Source organism: Amblyomma mixtum, chromosome 1, assembly GCF_055824585.1.
Source record: "Amblyomma mixtum isolate Tamu chromosome 1, ASM5582458v1, whole genome shotgun sequence".
In the NCBI taxonomy this organism is placed as follows: domain Eukaryota; kingdom Metazoa; phylum Arthropoda; class Arachnida; order Ixodida; family Ixodidae; genus Amblyomma; species Amblyomma mixtum.
Window position 1 is genome coordinate 278,473,696 of NC_143012.1, and position 26,382 is coordinate 278,500,077.

General features: G+C 47.6%; 1 protein-coding gene across 2 annotated transcripts; it reads left to right on the forward strand.

The window, feature by feature from the left end:
- Positions 1-25,919, forward strand: LOC149371844 (uncharacterized). Of its 2 annotated transcripts, none has more exons than XM_089566136.1 (3): positions 1-70; positions 1,491-1,545; positions 22,082-25,919. In XM_089566136.1, exon 3 carries the CDS (start codon positions 22,124-22,126, stop codon positions 23,495-23,497), a length of 1,374 nt encoding a protein of 457 aa, XP_089422262.1. In that variant the 5' UTR covers positions 1-70; positions 1,491-1,545; positions 22,082-22,123; the 3' UTR covers positions 23,498-25,919. The 2 variants fall into 2 exon arrangements, with proteins under 2 accessions (XP_089422262.1, XP_089422263.1); XM_089566137.1 differs by lacking the exon at positions 1-70 and adding an exon at positions 740-979.
- The last annotated feature ends 463 nt before the right edge of the window (positions 25,920-26,382 follow it).

A 26,382-nucleotide genomic window follows, 5' to 3' on the forward strand; every position in this document is an offset into this window, starting at 1 on the left:
CGTAAACAAGGAAATGTAAACTGTTCGGGACGCCGAGGGAAGGCTAATGAGGCGTTATACCAACCTGCTGGTAAGTCCATGTTTATTTGAAACTTCAGACGTCTCCCCAGAGTCCTCAAGTCGCGCGCAAATGGACCCTGGGTTCAGCGATGCAGCGGCAGGCGCTTGTTTTCAGGCCAGTGCCACTTGATGACATCCCCGAACAGGAGTGGGGGGACGCATTGCCACCGGATCGCCCAACGAACAAGCTCTCCTGTTTTGTGGGCACGCTGACAAAGCCAGGCGCCGCGAAAAACGCGATTCCAGGCGCGACGGTCGTTGTGATCCAACGAAGCTAGCCAGCGAGCGCTCATTTTATTCGTTTTGGACGAGCTTGATCCCGCTTCGGCTCCCACCAATCATGGAGGAATGCACGGCTGCGCTTCTCACGGGAAAGTGGGGAGGCGACTGGTTTTCGCGTGCGATGCGCTCTAAATTGTGCCTCATTTTGGCCCTGTGACGAACGTACCGCCGATTGGGAGCGATCCGTCACCAGTCTGTAACGGTTTCGTCAGGTTTCGGCGCCGAGCTTTCAGTTTTACAAACCTGACCTAAATCCCGTAGGCTGGACGACGCCTCGGTTCTTGGGACGTGGAACGTCTATTGTTGTCCCAGGCCGGTTCTGAGGACTGTCGCGGAAGGGAGAGGGCGGGGTTGTTGCTTTCAAAGCTGGGGGAGCCCCTTTCTCTTTTTTTTTTTCTTAACGCGCTGTGAAGCCGTTTTTTTATTACTCGAGTTTACGTGAGTTGGTGGGTGATTGACTCAGATATCTTTTGTCCGCTGTTTGGAACATGTGACGGCAGGTGCGCGCTAGGCTTCCTTCGTCTCCCTATCACATGGGAAGCTCCCTTTATCGTTGGCCATCGTGCGGGCGTAGATAAGCGCTGCGGTGGGCCTCGGCAAGTCGCTTTTTGATTTCGGAGCGTGTGGAGCTTTTCGAGTAAGCCTCATTCTCGTCCTTTTCGTCACTTTTCGCTGAGCAGTGTTGCATTTTAAACGCGGTTCGCCAGTCACGTGTCGCGACTAACAAGACTTCAGTTTGCCGCTTCTCGCTTATTTGCAAAAAGAGAATAGGTAGTGGAAGCAGTACATTTGCAGATTCTATTGCCTCCCAACGCGCGAACATTGCAAATTTTGAGTTTCAATCGCTCTTTCTTGGTCGGGCTCTCGAAGTTTTTCTCTCTTATTTTCGCGAATGTTTTTACCTAAAATTTTCGTTTATACTGCAGCCCATATTCTTAGTTCACGAGTTCTGTGCGACGTGACAGTCTGAATTCTCCTTAGCTGTGTGCAGTTTTTTGCTATTACAAGAAAGGCATTTTTGCAGATGCACATTTTATTGCCATACATTTCATGAATTCAGCTTAGTTTGCCTCTCAGTGTTACAGTTACATAATTGTGTGAATGATCTGGTAACACCTGTTTCCGCAAATGCAATGCTGGTTTTGCAGGCCCCTTGCTGATGATGCACTTCATGGGCAGTTAAATCAACAAATGCAAGTAACTGTAAGTATGCAGGCTATGCACCCTCATACTGAAAGGATATACCTACATGGTCTGCTTGCTATCAGCATATCAGATTTTTTTAATCACATATAGATGAATAAGCTATGAAAACATCATCTGAAGTATTCCTTGCCCTGCCACTTCAGTTCTCTTGCAAGCAGTGTTTATGGTCTGATGGAAGAAGTAAGCAATATCATCACAGTTTTGTGCTTTGCCATCTTGCTGTTAGAACTCTGCTTAATGCTGCTGTGGTGATATTGACGTAGGTTAGGAAATGTACCAGTCGTAAAGCCTACTAGAGAGATACTGTAATGGAAGTGTGGCAAGATGGAATTGGATATGTCGCAATTAGGGAGGTAGTATTTCAGGGTCAGAAGCCGAGGATCAGCAACTGGGATGAATGGTAAGAGTCTGTGGCACAGATGCTTAGTGGCGGGCATTTTATTAGGTTACAAGTCAAGTTCTTGTTTCATGATCTGGATCGTGAGCTTTGTCCTGTGAGTGTGTTAGGAGTGGTGATAACTTTGTCATTGTTACCAGTAGGTGCAGCAGTACGCATTGGCTTGCTTGCTAGAAGGGCGCTTTTCTTGCCTGTGCATAAAGGATTGGGATTTATCTTTATCACTTGACACTCTTTTCCATTTTGTTTAACAGTAGTACAGTGGTGAGCAGCCTTGTCTAGAGCGCTTGAGCAGTGCGCACTTGGTAACAAAAGCCGAAATTAGAGAGCAGCCCCTCATTACAGGGCAAAGTTTTCGTGCCTGCTTTGTTTACGAGGCTATCTGGCGCTATTACCGTGTAAGCGTTGCAGCTGGACCCTAGAGGCTGCCACAAAATCTGGATTTGTTCGCAAGGAAGTGCACCGCCCGAGCGCTCTAGACAAGGCGGCTCACCACTGTACTTGAGGGCCTAAGTCACCACTTAAACGTTGATGGCTTCGTATTTGGCAGTGTCAACCTGAAACTGCTGTTGCAAATTTTTGCCAGTGCAAAAAAAAAGGTGATGTGATATTTTGGCTTTGTGAGACCTTGTGTGTTCGTGGCTGACTGATGTATGGTTCATTGGTGGCAACAGCATGCACATTTTCTGTTGCCGTTGTAAAAATTCTTGTCGAAACACTGACCTCCGACAATCGAAAGCTTAAGCAGTGCCATTAAATGGCCAGCATTCATACTGGCGTACTTTGTGATGGTTTGGTGGTTATGGGGTGCCTATTCTTGTACAGTGCATTTGATGAGTTGGTGTTCCAGCTGGAGCCTCGTTTTGTCTGGAAGGTGTTAGTACTTTTTGATGCATTCATATCTGATGGTAGTCAAATCCATGTTCAGTGGGCGAGTACCGAATGTTTGCTGGGGCATGTAACAGATGTCACGTTTCAGGTTACTTCCAGGTGACTTTGGGAAGCAGTGTTTCATTGTTCTCACAGCCCCATCTGGCTGGATGCCCCATTGCAGTTAACTGGGGGTTGATTGCTTCTGACGTGTTGTCCGAGTAGTAATTTTTACCAACATGGCGGCTGGTGAGAAGTGAGCTCATAGTGGTTTGGCAATACTGTTTATGCATTTACCTCGCTGGTCATTTCAGTCCTTTGTCATGGAGATTACTGGCTGATAGTGAAGTGGTTAGTTGCCTCAGTCCTCATTTGCAAACAGATCTGTGCAAAGAAGCATTTCTCAGAGACATACATATTACTGTGCCACATGATCATTCGTTCCTCTTGAAACTGCAGTGAGTGTTTGGAAGAAAACAAAGAGCAGTATAAAATGATGTGGTAGCATCGAAAATCACTGTGGAAGCTGTCAAGTGCTTAGTGTTCGGGCCCTCTAGATATAATTTTCACTGAGTGTGAACTACTTTTGGGCGTGGATTGAGTAGGAGCGGTTCACTCTACCAACTGCTTATACCGCCACATGTACTTCTTGCTTCGCAAAGTCTTGATGAGTTGCAGGACGAAAATGTGGCAAGAGTTAAAACAAAGTCCAGGAGGTGCCATTCACGGCACTGAAGGTTTGGCGTAACGAAATATGCTTGTGTGCACTTTTGTTGTATGGCGAACTACTTTTTGGGCGTGGACTTAGCTGCATGAACAGGCTATGTACAAAACAGTAGATTATCGCTAACTCGTCACTATACTAGCTTTAGCATTACCTGAATGCTACTGTTTAAAGGTGAAGCCACCTGAGTATAGGACTGTGTGTGGCTACTGTGCTGGCTGTCGAGTACTAGTGCTCGACACCTTGGTGCCTTTTTTGCGAGTGTTTTTTCCTTGCGTTTAACAGCATCAGTTTCGTGCGAGTGGTTGATGCCCTTGAACAGTGTTCTGCTGTCAAGTAAGGGTTCTGTCTTCTTAGAATTAGAGGAATTCTGAGTAGAGCTCTGCATGGGCTGCATTCTAAGGTCCGCGATTTAAAAGCCTATGCCTGGCCCAGACCCGTGTCCGCTACATTATCACACTCGTGCCCAGCTCACTAAGTGCGACATGAGGCCTGACCAGGGCCTGGGCCCGCTCCTGGAGTAGCCCAGGCGATAAATTGCTCGCTGTGTGCAGGCAGTCAGTCTTTTGCTACACAAAAAGTGGTCGTCAAAAATAACATTTGAAAAAAAATTGGTTTGGTAAACACAAAAAGAAGACGAAGATAAGGCAGAACGCCTGCTTGCTCGGTTTTTAGAACAGTGATCTTGTTTGTGAATAGTCCTGAAGTTCCGAGAACCGAATAAAAAGGTTTGCATACGCATGCAATAGAATTTTAAGGCGAAAGCCTTACAAGCCCCATTACGAGAAAAGCCGGCGGCTTGTATGTATTAGTGTGTGTGTACTCGCAGATTGTACAGGAAATCTCAGTGATTGCAAGGGAAATAGGGTGACCTCATCAAGTGGCCTTAGGAAGCACCCAGCAAGCAGAGCAGTGCATTTTCAGACAAATCATATCTGTCGTATATCATATCATATCTTGTATATCCCCCGCTGGCTGACCTCAGTGTGGCGCCAGTATTCCCGGCTACACTCGTACCAGAATTGTGGGCAACCATTCGTATTACGTGTGGTGTCATACGATTGCTCTCTGCGTATGTATTACATGTTCTAGTCAAGTTGGAGGTTAGCTTGCGACAGGTATTCAAACTAACGACATATGCTCCTTCATCTGTATGCCTTCCCAGACTTTACCTGTTCCCTTAAAGGGCCTGTGCCCACCCCAGCGCAGCAGACACTCTCTACCTCTCTTTGAGCGAGCCTCCTCTCCTTCTATTCCCTCCTCGAAATTCTTCTCTCCCGCTCCTCGTCGAGTAGGCTCGGCAAGGCAAAATCACCCCTTCGTTCTCCGGTGTAAGCCGGAGGCGTGGTGTCTGTGGAGTGCGTCACAGGGCGACGTCATGGCCCCGCCTTCAATAGAATTCTTTTCTTGGTTTTTGCATTTTCTCCGCACACTGAACGATCAAGAGGCGCGATCGGCTCGACCACCTAGACTTGTTAGCGAGCGCATCCTTTCATACATCTGTTTGTCATTCCCAGTTAACGAGCCACCTTTTCATTTTCTTTTAGGCCTCCCCACCGTTTCACGAGCGGAGGGGCGGAAGTCGGTTGTGTTCGAAACACACGGCGAAGCGCGGACCCGGCAACCGCCCGTTTGCTTTTCTCCATGCGTGTTTGTGTTCTGTGTGTTTGTGTCTTTTCTCCGCTCCAAAGCATATGTCATTCATTGGAGTCAAGGCGTACGCAAGATGCACGAAAGATAAGGGGTGTGTGTGCGGAGCGGTCATGTGGGCGAGCGAGGGAAAGGCTCTGCTGCACTACTAATTAAAACCTTGTTTTGGGGGGCTCGCATAGAAGAAAAGAAACTGAGAAGGGAGCGCGCACGCAGAGCGTCTCGTGACGTGATCACGGCGGGGGGGGGGGGGGGGGGGGGACCAACTCCCTCAGTTTTACTATTTTTTTACTTTTTATGGCTAGGGTTCAAGGCTGTCGCCGCACGCTCCCTCCGCAGTTTTTTTTTTTTTTGTTCCTTCATGCGGGTTTGTAGGCATGAGCCAGAACAGAAGGCGCTGCGGAAAGCCTTGTGCAGACGACGCGACGCCAAGGCTACGCCCAACCTTCTCCCGTCAGTCAGAACGATGCACCAATGGAGTGCCTTTAGCAAAAGTAGCCCCCCTTGACGTCAGCGGGGTGCAGAGTAGTGGGCCGGGCCCGTTTTTGAAGGAAGGAAAGAACGAACGGTCTTTGATTTGAATTTTCGCAGCTTTTCGGGGCGCGCATGGCTCTAATATTTTGCAGAGGTTATCTTCGATGCCTCATCTATGCAGTGGGCTTGTTTTTCAAAAATGTCCGGACCCTGGTCAGTGGCCCTTTAAGGCGCAATTGAGGCGTTCACTGAGATTTGAGACAGTTACTGCGCCATTTCCTTTCCCTCAAAAACTAATTTTCATATTAAAATTGTGATGCAACCATTCATTGATCTCTTTTTCCATGTCGCATACGTTTCCTAGCCAGGTTGGAGGCTAGCTCACGACAGCTATTAAAACCGAGTGTCGGAGTGTTTCACTCAGACCTTTTTGAATTCAGAGTTTGTGGTAGCAACGTTCAGGGGCAAGCCTTTGTTTCATTTCATAGTGTGCAACCTGTGCCGAGGTCGAACGCTCACGATGACACACTAAATATTTTGCTTTCACAGCACACAGGCAGTCTTACGTGCCCTCTGAATTTTTTCATTACCTCTAGATTTTTTGTCAGTCGCTTTTTATGACCTGTGATGTCTAAATATTGAAACATCCTCAAAGTCGCAACAATGACATTTCATTTTTTTTTTTTTTTTTTAGTGAGTATGATTTTGTGGGTTGAATTCGTGGCCGCACTGGCCTTGTTTCTATAGAGACTAAAAAGCAAATGTGCCTTTTTATGGCATAATTCGGCACCACCAAAAGGCAGTCAGAACCTCGTCTATAGTATATCCACCGCCTCCCCTATTTTTGCAATGCCTGCCGAGTAAGACCGATCCGACTGTCCAAGGCCCTCTCCTGTAATCCTTTCCTACTCTCCCCTGTCGGCTAGCCTTCGTGCCTGCTCTACGTCTGTGGGGGAGAGTGCCATCTGAGTGCTGCCTGACGATGGAAAGTGGACGAAGGCAATTTTTGAAATGTCCTCTCTTCATGAGGCAGTGCTCAGCATCTCTCATGATCATGAGGCTGACTGTCAGGTATGGATGCGTCATAGAGCGCCGTTTGCGGTGCTGCTCATTGCGGAGCCGCTGCAGGCGCTGGTTTTAAAAGGAGTCACAGAGGGTGTGGTGCTGTGGCGTTGGCATTGCAACGAAAGGCTGTGGCAGTTTCTTTGAATCATGTTTGTCTTTCATACACTGCCTGGCGGAAATATGAAATCTGAGGGTAAAGGTAGTTTTGCTATTATTGGTTTGCAATTCAATCATATTCAGTAAGGAAGATCGGCGAATGAAATAAGGAAGGCATGGTAAGTCCTCTCGAGAAGGCGTTTTTCGAAACTACCAGGTAGCAATAGCTTCCAAGTCGTAGCTCTACTTTTTCCAAGATAAGCTGTCATTGTTACGACAGATAGATAAAGATTTTTCTTTGTACATGGCAGCCTGCAGCTGCGATTGTTTTAAGAAGCGAAAAGTGAATTCCATTCGTAAATGCATGGCGCAGCAGCTGATGCCAAGGCATTAGAACGTTCTGCCTCGTCCTGACTACAGCCAGGCGCTAATAGAGCGGTGCAAAACTAAAATGTGCTTTAAAAAAAAAAAAAAAAGGAGACAGATGAAACTGAAATCAAGTCCCGCTTCAGCACGTGTCCAGGCGCAGTAGTCACCATAAAGGTCAGACCACAAGGCAGCGTTTCTTCAGCGCCGCGTCATTGTTTTACTGGCGTTGTCGCTCGGCGCTGCAGGAGAGGGAGATCAAACACATCAGGTTGTACGAATTGGCGTCTCCAGATGCACTTTACGTATGTCTTGTTTCGTTCACTGTTGTGTTTCGCTCGCGCAGGACATGCTTTGTCCTCCTCGTGCGTACAAAGGTGGTTGCGCCGCAGTGCAAATTTATTATGACTGTAAATACGTGTAAATACAAGCAAACAGACATGAATGTAAATGGCTATGAATACAAAGAGTTGTAATGCATATAGCAGCAGATACATACAATGTGTTGTTAATGCTATTACTGTGAAAAGTTGTAAATATATGTAAATAAATGCGCGTAACCCTCCCCTTCTTTTCTACAGTCTATGCAAGGAAGTTTCTCGGCTCCACATAAATAAGCTTAAAATCTTCCACACTTCACACAAAACTGAAAGAAGCTGCCGTAATGAACGTAATTAACCGGTGCCATTTTACTGCTGCTGCGAGGAGACCTTGTCAGTGTAGCGGACCGCACCAGTTTCTGGGCACTACATCTTGGTGTTGGGAGTTCATCCATTGCCTTCCCATGTCAAGGCCTTGAAAGACTTCCTAGTACCTGGTACTGTGCGCAAGCTGTGGGAGTTTGTAGGCCTCGTGAACTTCTCATGGCGCTTTATTCCGCACTGCGCCGAGCTTTTGCACCCTCGACCGACTTTCTTCACACAATCAAGAGCTCCTCATCTGCGATTTCCTGATCACCCGAGGCTCAGTCTACTTTCACGGCTGCTAAGCAAGCCATTGCTGATTTGGTCCTTCTCATTCACCCAAGGACTGACGTGCCCTTTTGCATCATGGTAGATGCTTCTAGCATGGCCATCGGCGCTGTTCTCCAGCAGCAAATAGACTCTGAGTGGCACCCACTGGATTTCTTCTCTCGGAAACGCCAACCTGCTGAGACCCACTGCAGCGTTTTTGGCCGTGGCCATCTGTTCCACCATACAGCACTTCCGACATTTCTTGAAGGGCCAGCAGTTCTAGGCTCTGATGGATCACAAGCCTCTGGCATATGTGCTCCATACGAACGTTTCCAAGTATGTTGCACGAGAACTTTATCACCTTGCCTATAATCGGAGTTCACAATGGATATCTGCCACATCAAAGGCACCGACAGTGAGGCAGCTGACGCTCTTTCACGCATCATCTTCGTTGGCACTTCTCCATCTGCTGTGGACTGGGAGCAATTAGACCAGGCACAGATAGAGGACATTGTGCTGCAAGCCCTGCGTGACCACCGCTGTTCACTCTGTCTGCAGCCGGTGTTTCATCCGTTCGTGGCCGGATTGCCCTGGTGCGACATGTCAATGGCCCTACCTCACTCTTTCATTCTGGCTGCCTTTCTTGAGCAGTTTTCCACTCACATCAAGACATCTGCCATCTCAGCGTCTGAACCACACAGCGCCTCGTTACCCAGTGGTATGTCTGGCGGAGTATTAGCACTGATGTTCGCCAGTGGACCCGCTCGTGTCTTGCTTGCCAGTCCACTAAAGTGGCCCGCCACATGAAGACTCCCATCCGGTCTTTCCTGCCACCTGGTTGTCCCTGTGACCTTGTACATCTTGACTTGGTTGGTCTCTCACAAGTGCTGGTATGTTCTGGCAAGAATTGACCGCTTCATCCGTTGGCCTCAAGCCGTGCCCATTCCGGACATCACTGCGGAAACACTTTCCAAAGCCTTTGTTTCAGTATAGGTTGCCCACTTCGGCTGCCCTGGTATTATTGCAACAGATTGCGGCTGGCAATTTCAGTGTACCCTCTTTACTTCCCTTAACTATCTGCTTGGCACTAAGCACTGCCGTACCACAGTATACCACCCCTACACCAACGACATGGTCGAGCGGCTACATCGCCATCTCAAGGCTGCCCTCACTGCGCGTCTGGACCGAGAGCACTCTGTCAAACATCTTCCTTAGGTGCTTTTTGGTTTACATCCTGTCCTTCGTTGTGAACTTCGCTGTTCAGAAACTAGACTCGTCTTCTGTGCACCCCTGCGGCTTCCCGGAGGCTTGTTCCTTCCTTCGGCCCCCTTGCCACCGCCCCTGCGGTACCTCCAATGCTTATAGGACTGTGTTTGACATCTGCACCCGGCCCTACCTCGATCGTCTGATCATAGCGTCTTTTTGCACCCAGACCTTTGCATCTTCGACACACATTTTTTTTTTCTAGGTCAGACGCTGTAACGGTGCCTCTTGCATCCTCCTATGACGGGCTGTACCGTGTCCAGACGCCCAAGTCCGCTACCATCTTCCTGAATTGTCGCGAAAAGGTGGTCTTGTTGGACCGGCCTACATTGAGAAACCTGCCATAGAGCTCCCCTTGGAAGTTGTCGGTGCATCCGCCGATCTTCCTGTCGCCAAGACAGTCCCATTTCTTACTCGCCGGCGTATTTGTTAAGCTGTTTCATTTAAGCGGGGGTCCCTGTAGTGCCCACTGATGCCGCAGCGCGGTGACGCTCAGTTTGGCGCTCCCAGCTGGCGACGTGGTGCCAGCTACGCAATTAGGCAGAAGATGAAAGTAATGTGGAGTGGAGCATGCCTGGGGTGCAAGCCAGGCTAGGGAGTTCGGTCTTAGGAGCCTACTATGTTGCACCTCTAGTTTCGGCGCTCCACTGCAACCCCGCGATTTTTCGACAATCTCATGGGGCCTCAGGGAAAAACCTTAGCTTTCCAAGAGTCTGAGTAGCGTGAGCCATGCAGCATCAGGCAGAGGTCTCGTATGGGCTTTGTATTGCCTGTAAAGTGTGCAAGAAAGTTACCCAGAATATTTGTTGATTGCTCGAGATTAGTTTTTTCCTTGTTTGGTAGTATCCACAAGTAGTTAGTAGTGTGTCACTAGAGTCCCAACATATCCATCCAGATTCATTTAGACATTGGTAAATTTCTCCAGTTTTCTGCTGTTGAAATTGGCTGGCATGGTTGATGATCATGGCCCTATAGCTACAGGGCTGGGCTATTTCACCGCCTACACGACTTTCTTCTGTTAAGTGTCTTCTTCTTCTGATAAGTAGGCTGATGATCATGGCTCTATAGCTACAGGGCTGGGCTATTTCACCGCCTACACGACTTTCTTCTGTTAAGTGTCTTCTTCTTCTGATAAGTAGGCTGATGATCATGGCCCTATAGCTACAGGGCTGGGCTATTTCACCGCCTACACGACTTTCTTCTGTTAAGTGTCTTCTTCTTCTGATAAGTAGGCTGATGATCATGGCTCTATAGCTACAGGGCTGGGCTATTTCACCGCCTACACGACTTTCTTCTGTTAAATGTCTTCTTCTTCTGATAAGTAGGCTGATGATCATGGCTCTATAGCTACAGGGCTGGGCTATTTCACCGCCTACACGACTTTCTTCTGTTAAGTGTCTTCTTCTTCTGATAAGTAGGCTGTTGATCTTGGCTCTATAGCTACAGGGCTGGGCTATTTCACCGCCTACACGACTTTCTTCTGTTAAGTGTCTTCTTCTTCTGATAAGTAGGCTGATGATCATGGCTCTATAGCTACAGGGCTGGGCTATTTCACCGCCTACACGACTTTCTTCTGTTAAGTGTCTTCTTCTTCTGATAAGTAGGCTGATGATCATGGCTCTATAGCTACAGGGCTGGGCTATTTCACCTCCTACACGACTTTCTTCTGTTAAGTGTCTTCTTCTTCTGATAAGTAGGCTGATGATCATGGCTCTATAGCTACAGGGCTGGGCTATTTCACCGCCTACACGACTTTCTTCTGTTAAGTGTCTTCTTCTTCTGATAAGTAGGCTGATGATCATGGCCCTATAGCTACAGGGCTGGGCTATTTCACCGCCTACACGACTTTCTTCTGTTAAGTGTCTTCTTCTTCTGATAAGTAGGCTGATGATCATGGCTCTATAGCTACAGGGCTGGGCTATTTCACCGCCTACACGACTTTCTTCTGTTAAGTGTCTTCTTCTTCTGATAAGTAGGCTGATGATCATGGCCCTATAGCTACAGGGCTGGGCTATTTCACCGCCTACACGACTTTCTTCTGTTAAGTGTCTTCTTCTTCTGATAAGTAGGCTGATGATCATGGCTCTATAGCTACAGGGCTGGGTTATTTCACCGCCTACACGACTTTCTTCTGTTAAATGTCTTCTTCTTCTGATAAGTAGGCTGATGATCATGGCTCTATAGCTACAGGGCTGGGCTATTTCACCGCCTACACGACTTTCTTCTGTTAAGTGTCTTCTTCTTCTGATAAGTAGGCTGATGATCATGGCTCTATAGCTACAGGGCTGGGCTATTTCACCGCCTACACGACTTTCTTCTGTTAAATGTCTTCTTCTTCTGATAAGTAGGCTGATGATCATGGCTCTATAGCTACAGGGCTGGGCTATTTCACAGCCTGCACCGCTTTCTTCTTTTAAATGTCTTCTTCTTCTGATAAGTAATGCATTATGCACATTTTTAATAAACTGAAACCAGTTGTGTTCTGTGCTCATAATATTATGGGTGTAAAATCTCCTAGAGGCACTCATGATTTTGTTGTCATCGCTGTCCATATTTATGGGACAAAAAAAAATGGCTGGCCGTTTAGCATTGCTAAGCATGAAGCATTATGTGACAGCACAGTGTTTTTCAGGAGAACACAACCGCCATGTACCTCAAAGCGTGATTGAGGTGTCCACTGACCCAGCGAGGCAGTTAATGCACCTTCCGTTTCCTCAAAATCAACAGAATCTAAACCTTCCTTTTGAAAAAAAAAAAAAAAATGAAAAGTGCATAACTACCTCAGTGTAGATGAATGCCACCACCTACTCATAGTGTGATTGAGGTATTTACTTCCTGAAACACCACTGAAACACGGCGAGTGCAGCTAGAAGTGCTTCTGCACTAAAATAATGGATCCCAATGGGCTCAGTGCATTTTCAACCTGTTGATTGTCTGGACAGTGAGTTTCCATATTTAGGAGGTGTAAATACATTGAAAAAGTTTGGCTCCCGTAAAGTTTAAGGTCATATTAATGGGGCAGAACTGTGCACAAGTATTAGTGGGGTGTATGACCCATACTCTTGCATTGTCAGCCTGTGCCAGGTGTTTGGGGGCTGTGGGTGCAGTCAAGCATGTTGTGGTTTCCTAGTTCGTGGTCGTCAGCATCTACAGTAGTGATCAAAAGGATATGATATTGAAGTTTTTCGAATCTAACTTTTTGCTGTGCTAAAACTTCCGCACGAAATTGGTAGGAAGACCATGTCAGTCATTTTACGCAATAGCTGCCAATGTTTACCGTCATATTAAGCCACAATTTGTTCCCACAGCAAATTTACTGAAGAACTGCTTTTTGCGCTGCGTGAAGATGTTGTTTATATTTTGTGTTTGCATGATAAAATAAGGCAACAATTTCAAGAGTGCCTTTTCACAATGTACAGATGCTGCCAGGACAGTGCTCGCAAGCCTTTGCCGTCGATCACTGCTTGACTCTGCTACAGCATGGAGTCCAGGAAGCTGTCAGTGCACTTCTAGTCTGTGTTTTCCGCACTCTTGCAGCAGCAGGTGGACTTTCCACACAGCACTACTGGCGTTTTTGTTCCTTGGACAATGTTTGATGCTTATCGGAAGGTGTTCAATTGAAATAATATCAGCAGACCGGCTTAGCCACTCCATATGGTCCACCATCGTCTTCCTCATCCAGTGTTTCACAAGCGTCGAAGAGAGCTTCAGGTCTTATTTCTGTTGAAACATATAACCAAAACAAGATTCCTGCATGCCTATGCAAGCTTAACCTTTTCAAGATTGCCCTGTTGAACCTCTTCGCTCGTGGTACCTTAACTCAGTCAAGGAGCCAACTCCATGAACGGAGAATCAGCCCTTGGTGTTACGTCCCGTCTCTGTGGTTTAACTTGGGCAGTTGATAACAGGGTCCATGTAAATTGTGCTTAGAGTGCCGTATGCAATGAGTCCCATCTTACCTGCATGACAAGAACTTCGACTCTTATAATAAGTCGTTGTTTTTCACTTATCACCTATCGACACCAGGTGTTCATTTATCTACATCATCCTGGAAACCACACTCTTTTCAGGGATGTGTGGGTTAGAACTGAGCTCCTGTTGTTCAGCTCAGCACATCGCACATAGTGTTTCACAGCCCATGTCACTGTAGGGCCTGATAACAGAACGAAATCGTTGGAAACGTAGATAAGAGAGTCTAGAGTTTTTTTTGCTCACACTAGCATCTCTTTCTAGACAAATTGATTGGTCATTCAGGTGCGTCTCCTGAGAAGATCGAAAAGCCAATCCTCGCCTAAATCCATTGGTCTTCAAAATTTATGAAGGCCTGGACTGCGCTACTCTGAGTGAAAGCTAATGTTTTATCCAATAGTTGTAGCTGCGCATATTTGCTATTTGAGGAGTCTTGATGAGACGTTATGTTGGCCTCATACCACGCCCACTGCTTATACAAGGTATCCCAGCTAAATGTAACCAAGCTTTTAAAAAAGACGAAGTGCCCTAGCCCAGTGAGACCAACTGAGGGTTGTTGCCAGTCGCGTGTCCTAGTCTGCAGTATTTTTTTATTATGCAAACGTAATTAATTAGCAGATACTAATTAGCTAACTTTTTAATTATTGTTTTCAGGAAGAAAGTGTCAATGCAGGAATTGTAGATCCTGTAGAAAAATAACCGGTTGCCGTGTTTGCAATCAAGTACCACTGATGCAGCTTCTTTTTATTTCCCTTAAAAGAAATTCTGCGAAGTAAAAAAAGAACCACGTGATAGAGAAGCAGTTTCAGCGCTCCCAGACGACCGGTAAAGCAACGAGATTCGCTTATCTTTGCAACGCTGTCCCGAACAGGGTTCGGGATTTTGCGATGGTTGTGACATATACGCCAGCAACTGTCGCATGGGCGCTAGGGCGACCGCTTCTTCAGCGCGTGACGGTGCAAGTTCGGCGGCATGGCATGTGGCCATGCCGCCGAGCATTGCGAAAAAGCCGTGCTTCACTTCCTTGGAAAGCAGCGCCCGCTTACTTTCCATGACGCATAAGCAGTTCCTGGTGCATATCTCTCCACCACCTCGAAAGGCCAAACCCTGTACGGGACAGCGTTGCAAACATAAGCGGATGTCGTTGCTTGACCGGTCGTTTGGGAGCGCTGAAACTGCTTCCCTATCACGTGGTTCTTTTTGCATTTCACGGGCTTCCTTTTAAGGCAAATAAAAGAAGCTGTATTAGTGGTACTGGGTTGCAAACACGGCAAACGGTTATTTTTCTATGGCATTTACGCATTGACACTTTCTTCCTGAAGGCAAGAATTAATAAGTTAGCTCTGCTAATTAAAGAACCCCAGGTGGTCGAAATTTCCGGAGCCCTCCACTACGGCGTCTCTCATAGCCTTAGTCGCTTTGGGACGTTAAACCCCATAAACCAAACCTAAACCATCTGCTAATTAATTACTTTTGTATAATAAAAAACTACCGCAGACTAGGACACGAGACTGTCAACAACCCTCAGTTGGTCTCACTGGGGCTTGGGAACATCCCCTTTTTTTACAAGCTTGGTAACATTTAGCTGGGACACCCTGTATATATCAGTAATACATGTAATCACAGAAGATATCACTTGAAAACGACAGGAAGGTAATAATAATTGAGAACAGACGAAAAATGATCGCAACAGTAAGTGCCTATCAAAGGACAGAAGTGAAAAACTGAAGGCAACCATTTATGCTTCCAATAACTCCTGGTGGTAGAAGAGGGCATTGTTGCATCATAATATACGCTGAAATAGCAGATATGTCTTTTATATTTGTGATATTCTGAATTTGTATAAAAAAACTGAAACTATTATCTTTTTGATCCCTACTGTATGTACTTGAGGTTAAAAAAAAATTGGGCATTCACCCCCCCCCCCCCCCCCCCCCAAATAAACTGTTTAAAGCATATTCAAAAGGCAGTCAAATTATTGTGATGGAAAGTGACGGAGGTACAAATTTTGTGCTCATGTGTCTAGTCCCTAAATACTATGTCGAAATTTTGAAACCAGTAGTCGGTATGCTGCAGTTTTTGTGACTGGAGCATTGTTGCTATGTTGTGAAACTGTGCACAATTTCCAAGAATGGGAGTGCGTAGTTCTCCTGGCGTGGGCCTCGTTAGTGAATTGCAAATGTTTTTTCGTAATACTTTCTGATTGTCTTGGGTCTGTAAGAAGAAGCTCTGCACTTAATTTTCCGTATATTTGCACATGCTGACGTGAAAAGACTAGTACATGATCCATTTACTTCTCTGCCTGTTCAGGTATACCTGTACCTATTGTGTCTACATGCGACAGTTTGTCTGGTATATGTATTGCAAATTTGAAATAACGAAAACGAACTCCAATTTAGTTCCGTTCCATATTGCGTGCTAGATCGTTTTCCATCGGAGGTTATTTCAATCAGTGAGAATACTGGAAGCGATGAGAATACTCCGGAGTTTTCTTTTGTCAAGGAAATGTACTATCGGGGACGAAACTTTGCGGGACACGAGCTCCTAGAAAAACGTTTATTGTATCTCCGCCTCACCACTGAGTCGCCTGATATTGTATGAAGGTATTAAAGGCCTAAATCCTCCTTTCTCTGGTAACAATATCAGGCAACGTGGTCATGAGATGGAGCTGCAATTAACGGTTTTCCAAGAACTCGCGCCCAGCAAACTTTTGTCCCCGATAGTGCATGTAACAAATGCTGCCGCGTTTTGATCATCTATAGTGTGTGTAATTACATGCAGTCAAAATGTGCTACTGAGTGCATATTTTGCAACATGCTCTGCTTGTGTTATATATTACCTGTAACTTGCACGCAGTTGAGGTCTCTTTTTTGCTAAAGCAGGCTGTCATGCTTCCAGTAATTTTTTAGAGAATACTAATGGCAGAGTGTCAGGTTTGAGTCATCATTTCAACGATGTGCTGAGGATTCTCAATGGAACAAAGTTTGTTTTGTAGTTGTCGTGTCCGGTCGCTGTGTTGAATGCAGCGAAAGACGCACACGGTACTTTAAGACTTCGTTTATTTTAAGCCGATGAGGGTGCGACCAGCGTCGACCGAGGCAGGAGCCGAACTGGCCGCCCGAAGAAAGGAGGGAGTGGAGAAGCGTCCACGGCAGGGAGTGGCTTCCCAGAACAGGAGGAGGGTGCGGGGGCGCACCGTGGGGGGGCATCCGGCGACAGCGTGCGACGAGGGGCAATCGGTCGTTAGGAGGAGGATGCGAGTGGTCGTTAGGAGGAGGATTGAGTGGTCGTTAGGAGGAGGATGCGAACTGTCGTTAGGAGGAGGACGCGGGGGCGCACACACACAAAAGCAATAAGGGGACACAACACTTCCTTCCCCCTTAGAAAGTTGCCTGGTATCGTGCAGGGGGTCGGCGCTCACGCGTGCGCTGGCTTTGTGCGCTCGGGGGAGAAACACTTGTAGGCTGGCTGTTGTTCGCTGTGTCTCCTGGGTCTGTCCTGGGCGAAGTCTCTTCTTCCGGGAAGAGGTGCCAGGCTATGTGGGAAAATGGTGCACGTGTTCTCTCCGCTGGCGGACAGCTCTCAGACGGCGTCGTAAATCTACGCAGCTGGTTGAGATGTCGGCGTGCTACTGTGCCATGTATGTTGACGAGCCAAGAGCGCAGGCCTATGCGTCTGACAATTGTAGCTTCCTCCCAGCGTGGCTTTTTCAGAAACTGTCGGGCGAGGACGCGCTGCCCCTCATTAAGCGTGCCGCAGCGCGGAATTGCTTTTTCTTCCCGGAACGTCTCTGCCTTTGGCTCGGGGAGGATGGCTGTGAGCTGGGTTCGCATTTCACGCTCGAACATCATTTTCGAGGGGGTCTCGCCTGTTGTGCTCTGAACCGTCGTGTGCTGCTTGAAGAGAAAGCGCGCAAGGCGGCGCTGCAGCGAGCCTGTCTGATCTCTTTCAAGGGCGCGTTTTAGCTCGGCTACGTAGCGCTCGGCTTGTCCGTTTGTCGCTGGGTAGGGGGCCGATGTAACTGATGAGATCCCGTTGTCGCGATAAAACTTGAGGATCTCCGCAGACACAAACGGTGTTCCGTTGTCCGACACTACCTTGCGCGGCAGGCCGAACGTTGCAAATAGTGATCGGAGGTTGTCAATGACTGCTGCCGAAGTCGTCTGTCCCATTTGCCTTATCTCAAGCCACTTTGTGTAGGCATCTACGACCACAAGGAAAGTGCAGCCCTCAATTGGTCCTGCAAAATCAATGTGCAGTGTGTGCCATGGTGTGTCTGGCTTTTCCCATTCTGGGACAGGAGCTTTCGGCGGGGCGCTCCGGCTGCTCTGGCAAGGCTTGCATTCTCGCACCACTGTTTCGATGTCGTTGTCAATGCCAGGCCACCACATGTAGCTTCTGGCACACTTTTTCATTGCAACGATGCCCCGATGTCCGGCGTGGATGAGAGACATAGCTTGTGCGCGTAGTTCTCTCGGCATCACAACTCGGGACCCAAATATGATGCAGCCGCGATGGGTGCTCAACTCTGTAGCTCGCCTGCGGTAAGCGTCGAAGTTGTCCCCTTTGAGTTTATGCACGTTGCCTTGTTGAACAGCTGTGTAAACTAGCCGGAGAGCTGCGCACTTCTGCGTAGATGCTGCAACTGTGCCTGCTGTAAGCGGAGGTTCTGGCAGTGCTTCGAACATCAGAACGTCTCCTGGTGGAAATGGTTCGTCAACAGTTGCGTCTAGTGGCAGACGGCTTAGCGCATCGGCGTTTTGATGTTTGCCGCATATCATCACGCCTAGTGGAGAAAACCAATTTCTCCCTAGAAGGCTTGATCCTGTGCCCTTCACAACAAGCAGAGGTAGCGTATGGGTCTGGCCGTTGTAGTTAACCTGCACGTTGGCAGAGCCCAATAGTGGCAGATTCTGTCCTGACCACGTTCGCAGGTGCGTGTCGTCTTGTTGCAGGGCGGGTGCGTCAGATGGCCATGAAGTTCGGAACGTGTCCTCACTGATCAGAGTACAGGCTGCGCCGGAGTCCACCTCGAACTTAATCAGCTGGTGATGTACGCTTACTTCTGTAAAAATCTTCGGTCGCGTGCCGAGATTCATGGTGTTCAGGTCGTACAACACAGATGGTGTTGCTGATGTTGTTCCATGGAGATCAGATAGCGGCGTATTCTCTGAGGCGTTGACGCTGTGATTAGGCTGGGAAGGTGACTTTATCTTGGCAAGTCTCCGTTTCGTAATGCATGCTCTTTCGATATGCCCTCGCTTGTGGCAAAAATTACACGTGGCTGACTGGAATCGACATCCCTGGGGGTTGTGTTGGTCGTCACACCGCCAGCAGCGTTGTGCCTTTTTGACCGATTTTACAACAACAGAAGGCTTGCGCACCTGGTTGCTTGTCTGGTGTACCGGCTCGGTGTTCCGGCGAATCCCTCTCTGCTGGTGACCGGCGCTCTCCGCTCGAACGGCGATGTCGTAAGCTTTGCTGAATGTGAGGTCCTTCTCAGCGAACAGGCGCTGCTGCAGTGACTCGTCACTCAGTCCGCACACAAATCTGTCGCGTAACATTACGTCCAAGGGAAGCATGGTGGTGTTAGCAGAAGAAGCTGCGTCTCCCTCCTGCCCGGTAGCTGTTGTCGACAGCGTTCCAAAATTGCAGTCGGCAGCGAGCTTCTTGAGCGCGGCTACGTAGGCGCTCACAGTTTCTCCTCCCAGTTGATCTCGTCGTTGGAAGCGAGCCCGGCTGTAGACCTCGGATGGCCTTGGGTCGTAGTGCTTTTGCAGCGCTTTTACGATGTCGTCGTAAGACACTGCCGCTGGTGTGCTTGGCTGAATAAGGGCGCAGACAGTATCGTAGGTCTGCTCCCCGCACAGCGTCAGCAGGTTGGCCCTCTTCAAGGCTGGGTCTGTGATGTTGTTAGCTTCAAAGTAGAACTGAAGGCGTCCAACCCACGATGACCACGATGAGCCGTTGAATTCTGGTATCTGATTGGGAAACCCTCGCGTAGCCATGGCTTGTCAATAGCGTTGCGTAGCGCGGGTCGAATCCACTTTCTCGTCGCCACTGTCGTGTCCGGTCGCTGTGTTGAATGCAGCGAAAGACGCACACGGTACTTTAAGACTTCGTTTATTTTAAGCCGATGAGGGTGCGACCAGCGTCGACCGAGGCAGGAGCCGAACTGGCCGCCCGAAGAAAGGAGGGAGTGGAGAAGCGTCCACGGCAGGGAGTGGCTTCCCAGAACAGGAGGAATGTGCGGGGGCGCACCGTGGGGGGGCATCCGGCGACAGCGTGCGACGAGGGGCAAGCGGTCGTTAGGAGGAGGATGCGAGTGGTCGTTAGGAGGAGGATTGAGTGGTCGTTAGGAGGAGGATGCGAACTGTCGTTAGGAGGAGGACGCGGGGGCGCACACACACAAAAGCAATAAGGGGACACAACAGTAGTCATCAATGAAACGGCGCCGATAAAACATCGGACCAGGAAGGTTTGTTGCGAAGGTTGTGCCACACGGATTCATATTCTTTGGAGCTTAGCACCTTTCTGAAAGGCATGACACGGTGTGTCCCCTCCCTCTGCAGCACTACTTTTACAACTTTAGGCAGAACAGTAGCTTGGCACCCCCCGTTACTGGTCCGTCAGCATGCGTGGATCAGATTCCAGCTCAAAAGACTCCGGGCACAAGTGATTACAGAAAGTGACGACATTCTCAATGTGTTCCCTATGCATTTCGTAGAGAGGTCAGACAGCTTCAGCAGTCACATGCTGAAGTGGCTGGGCCAGCTGGGCACAGAGACAAGGAGACATGTGGCATCTCAGCTTCAAACGAGTGGTGCTGCTGCCAGGTGCACCAATTCGTAGAAAGAAATATGGGAAAAAGTGCTTTCCACTGGCTTTGTGCAAAAAACAGTCGGGTCCTTGGTTGAAATAGGAAAGCCAGCTTTCTTAGCAGTACAAAACTAGAGCGCCTAAAATTTAGTGCAGTGTTGTGCCTGAACCCCCATTCCGCTGGCCTGTCTGGGAACCAGAGCTGCGTGCCCGCCGTCGCGCAAAGCAGGCACGAACTCGCCGCCATGGCACGCCGTCATCCTGGCTGGCCGGCGCAGACCCTTCCTCCTCCTCCTCCTCCTCACTAGCGTCGGATCGAGCCAATCCGAGCGGTGGCCTGTGGCGTGACCTTATCGGAGCAGAGGAACGCCTGGTGCAGAGGAACGAAACGGTCACCGGCGGCTATAAGAACAGAGCCGCATTGAGACATAGTAGCAGACGGGCAGCAGACACGCCCTCGTGCCAGAGAGACGCTCTCCGCAGGGCCTCGTCCTAGTCCATTGTGCTCACGGCCCTTGTACATATCTTGTAAAAAGCCTTGTAAATTCTGTATATAAACGTCAGTTCACTCACCGTCGCATCGACCGTTCTTCGCTCAGCTCTGCTCAACAGAGGCAGCAGGCTGAGACGCCCCAGTCCCAACAGTGGTGGCAGCGGTGGGATGCCTAAATCCCAACAGCAGTATCCCTTTAAAGTGACACTAAAGGGAAGTAGCAAATTGAGCAAGATGGTATGCTAGATGCATGGATCTCTTGCATGCCATGAAAATGGCGTGTGCAACTGGGGATGGAAGTTGGGGACTTCATTTCAAATTTTCTCAGTAATGCAGATACCTTCGCACAAGGAATAATAATGTTCATGAAGGGTAATTCGTCAGTCTAGTGTAACTTTGCACAGCAACAAAAACAGGATGCGTGCAGGTTGTGTTCTTTTAACGTCCTGCTTTGTCGCGTCATTCCATCCTGTGCAAACTATGTGCCAACCGGCTGAAGTGTCACGCACAGAATTCGTACTGAAGAGTGTGCTTTCATTTATTTCAAAGATGGCTCATACTGGATGAAGTGTTTATTCGATCAGCCTACTTTTTGTCCCATTTTTACGGCTTGACATTTTTTCTGAATACCTTACCCCGTATAATGAATTTTGGGAGATTTCTTGAGGAAAAAGGTGCGTTCAATAAACACGGTCTCTCTCTTCTTTTTTTCCATGAGCGGACATATAATTATATTGTCATATGATGATTGACAAAATTATGTTTTGTGCATTGTGGGAAAGTTACGAGGGGCGTTAATGAACTCTGTTGTTTACTTGTAGGAGCAGATAGTTCAGCATTGAAAAGACTTGTTGGAAAAGTCTGTTTGTCAAGCCCTATTTTGGTGCCACTCATTGCAGCTGGTGTTAGAAAAGCAGTCGCCACCATTTGCTACCATGTGTAGAAAAATTTATTGCTTGTGTGAGCCTTGTACAAGCAAGTCGCTGTGGTGGCTCAGTGGTTATGATGCTCAGCTGCTGACCCGAAAGACACGGATTCGATCCCGACTTCGGTGGTCGAAATTTCCAGAGCCCTTCACTGCGGTGTCCCTCACAGCCTGAGTCACTTTGGGACGTTAAACCCCCATAAACCATGAACTTTGTGCAAACATTCTGTACATTTCAAAAGTAGCTTTGCCATCCTTGTACAATTATGTAGGAACGAGATATCTCTTTCCAGTAGCTTTGGCTTCCTTTAAACCTATTTTTTGCGTAGTGCATTCATATTGAACTGCAACTTTCCATGAGTCATCAGATTATTGCAGCCTAAATGTTCTTAAGTAAGGGCTTGAAAGTGGGAATTTTTGTCTGAGGAATGTTTTCCCCATGTCTATAACTTGCTTAATCTTTTCATAGGTTTGCAGGTAACCTCGTCATAACTGTGTGAGGCTGCACAAGATGGACCTTGAGGGAGAGGCGACAACACCTGGTAACGAGAACATGGCTGTGGCAGTGCGGGAGGTGAACAACAACACAAGCACGGGAAGCACCAAGTCTGGTGAAGAGCGAGAGCGAGACAATCGCTCGTACGAGTGTGATGTCTGCTTTATGCGCTTCACGCAGTTTGCCAACATGCGACGACACAAGCTCAGCCACTCGGGCATCCGTCCTTTTGAGTGTCGCCTGTGCCTTCGACGCTTCTTCCGCAAAGACCACCTTGTTGAGCACACAGTCCGCAAGCATTCAAAGCAGAGACCGCTACGCTGCCCCTTCTGTGCAAAGACATTTCCCTCAGTCCCCATGCTCAAGTGTCACTTGTCGAACGCCCATTCATCTGGCTACAGCCCACGCAGCAACATCTGCAACATCTGCGGCTTTGTTGCTACCTCGGCTGGTGGAGCCAAGATTCATTACATGACCTACCATGTTCGAAGAGCCCTGCGTTCGTCTTCCCCAACTGCGGAGTCCCCAGGCCTCGCTTCCTTGCTTTCCTCACCATACCAGGGTCCGAATGGTGAGGTCTGCACCTTGGGTCCTAGTACTATAGGCGCGATGGACATATACCGCAATGAATCCTCTGAGGATGGTGTGAGCGCCATTGAGGTGCACCACATTGAAGGAGACTACTCGGAGATATCACCTCGAATCACTAGCGTCACATCGCAGCGTGACACTGCTGAAAAGATCGGAGATGATGATGACGACGATGGCATAGTAGTGGTTAAATCGGAGATACAGGAGGGGATGGCAGATACGCTTGGAGGTAGTCATGGTGACAGCAACAACAACACTAGCACCAGCAACAACAACAGTGCTGCTGCCACCACTGACGCAGGAGCAGCAGGAGCTGATGAGAACAGGGATTCGCCTCACAACAACCAAACCTCCACTGAAGACCACGGGTTCATTACATCTGACACAGGAAACTGGACCATGCCTTCTTCATCTTCGTCACAGGAGCATTGCTCCCTTGGTACAAGTGGGCAGTGGAGTGCGACTTCGGTGCACGGAAACCACGACCTTGGCATAGTTATTTCGCCACCCCCAACTGGAGCATTTGGATCCACTTCCACTGGAGACAAAGGTGATGAGAAGCAGATGCGCAGTACACCCGAGACATCTACCGCTGATGGCGACAGTGGTGTTGACATGCGCTACCCGAGCCCTCTTGCCTGCCAGTACTGTGACGTTGTCTTCTACGACCGCACCTTGTATCTACTTCATCGTGGAGCTCACTCTTTCCGCAAACCGTGGAGGTGCAACCTTTGTGGTCACCAGTGCAAACACAGGTATGATTTTGCCAGCCACCTGGTTGCTCACCCGCACATCTGACAACGCGTGCCGGTTGATCACTGTGGAGCACCACCTCGAATGTGAGATGTGGTTTGCACAGAATGCATTTTTGTTGCTGGCTTTTTAGTTGGCAACAGGCGTTGCCGCTAGAATGCTAGGGACGCGCGTCACCATTTTTAAGAGCTCTCGACTTCGAGGCCATTGAAGTCTTATGTTCGTTTAGTGTGCTTGACGAACGAACTGGCATGAAAGACAAGTCTGAAACAGCGATCAACCGGTGAAGACTCGGCGCATAATCGACGAGTTGCATCTCAGCAAACATATGACTGTAATCTTTGTGCTTTGAATGTGGCAAGCCACAGCTGCTCCTTTGAATACAAGTGGCCCAGTTGTCTTGCGTTTGTGAAAGAAACATAGGTTTTGTTATGTGAGACAAGGGAAACCACCTTACAAGCATTCTGAACATGTTTACCTTTAACCATGTGCCTTATTCACTGTTGAAACAAAGCATAATTTTTCTGTGCATGTTACAAGAGTCATCGGGCTCCTTTCTACTCACAGTTAATCGTACTCTGTGTCCAGGCCTTGCGTGGATTCTTTTTTTTTGTGGTATTGTGTTGCAGCATAATAATGTTGCAGGAGTCCTATTGCTCTCAATGTTAACTAACCATTCACCATTTTCTCATATGCACCACCAAAGTGCCTTGTTGTGCTGAAGGTAAACTGAACCTGTTCTCCCTATCTTTGGGTGAATCTCAGTGATAACCTTGCTATGCTCATGGCCACAGGCCATTGTAAATTTTCTACAGCTTGAATGCATACTATACATCATATAAATATGACTGCATTTTTAAAATGCAGGGTTTTTTTTTGATGGCATATACACTCATGTTACATGCATGTCGTTGCAAGCCAGCACTGGTTGATTCTACAGAGTAAGATAGGATTTCCAGATAAATAGCAGTGAGTATAGTTCAGTTGGAAGTTTGAGTTGGTGTTTAGCACCACGGTTTGGAATGCAGTGTACTGGTAACTTATGTGACTGTACAATGGCAATACTGCAATGAATGCATAATCTTGCGACATGAGCGGTGCCCAGGTCACAAGCATTTGTTTTCTTGCTTGTTTGCTAGGTTTTTTTTTTTGGTACAGTATGGGAAAAGTGAATTTTCTGCTCTACGCGGAGCTTGAAATGTTGCTTTTGAACAGAGCTGAGTGCAGAAGGCAGATTCGTACTGCACCAGTGCATCCAATAAAAATGGACTCGAGTTTGCGCATGTTGTGTGGTTTTAGCCATGTGCCGTGCTGTGCTTTTCATATGTTATTGGATTAAAAAAATGAATGGAATGCACTCTTGTTGTGGTCTTGGAATGTCGAAACTGACGAATTCCAGGAATATGTTGTGACGCACATGATTTGAATATTTGCTCTCTATTTTCAATAACTACTAACATTAATTCTATTTTATCACTTCACTTGGGCACTGAGTAAATATGCAAGTGCATTTTTTTTGTTTTGCCTCATGTAGACCACATGCGTTGATACGGCGGAGTTTATACATTCCTACGATGGTGGTACTTTTAATTACAAGCCTTTCTGCATTCATCACCAAAATTGACCCAGGTTACAAAGCCTACTGCAGCTGACTGTTGATATATTTTTGCTGACCTACTGTTGCTATTTGTCTATTGTGCTTATCTGTGTGATTGTTGCGTGGCATGGTGCGTTGAACAAACTATCCCTTCCTCACTTTTTTTTTTATTGCGGAGATCACCGCTGTGCTGGCTACTGCATGGTGCAACCTGCCAGCTTTGTTCTCTGCTTTTATACCGGTGTATCAAGTTGCAAATTTGTAGCTTGGCAAATGCAATATATGTAGTGTGCTATGTGTGGCTGTGCGGGTTAGAGCTTGCTGCTTCTCCCAGCAGGTTGCTGTCATTTCAAAAGCTGTGTGTGCAATATGGTGTTGGGATCCTTAAGTCTTTGTGCAGCAGTTTTTTTTTTTGTTTGCTTATGCTTGTATGTCTGTTGTTTGCCTTTTGTTGCTTGATGAGAAAAGGACAGCATAACTGTCTGGACAACATTAGCCTGCCTTGTTATTTGTTCAGTAGCAGAGGCAGGCATTGCGCTTTGTTTGGGTGTGAAGTTTAGTTTTGAAGTCTCAAGACAGCCTCCTCTAATGCTTGTCAGTGCCTTACTACGTGGTTGAAAATCATGAAGTGCATTTAAGATTTATTCTATCTTGGACTGTTGTCGCAATGCCACTGTGCCTTAAAGGCTGCAAATTGAAGCCCTTCGGACTTTCTGAAGGTACCGTGCCGCACTCCAGATGAGAGAGTATTGTGGCGACACAGGTTCCTGGTACATCTATGGCTGGAAAGTAACTCCCTATTTTTCTCTTTGCCGAACCAGAAGTGTAACCGGTTTTCTTGGCATATAAAGTCTCCATTTGTACCTTGGACTTGAGTTCTTGCTTCTTACATTTTTGTACTCATACACCTTGCTTTCTTGGTCACAATGTCACACCTGTGTTCTGCCATATATCTTGCACCAAGTGCAGTTGTGTGACTTATTATTGCTATTTTCCTGAGCGAAAAGTGCCTCATGTACGTCTAAATAAAGTCTAATCTCGATAGTTTAGCGGAATTCGTGAAGGAACGCATTTTTTTTTTGTTTCCCAATGTCTGCCCCATTGAAAGCTATGTACGAGGGGGTACCCAAAAGAAAGAGAACATATTTTTGTTTGAACTTATTTGTTCACATTTTAAGCACAGACCTTCAATCATTGATCCTTCAAAGTACTCTCTACTTGCAATGATATGCTTGTCGAATCTTTCATTCCATTTTTCAAAACATTGTTTAAATTCATCTTTTGTGATGCTTCACAGTCCCTCCGTCATTTTTTTCTTCACCTCAGCAACATC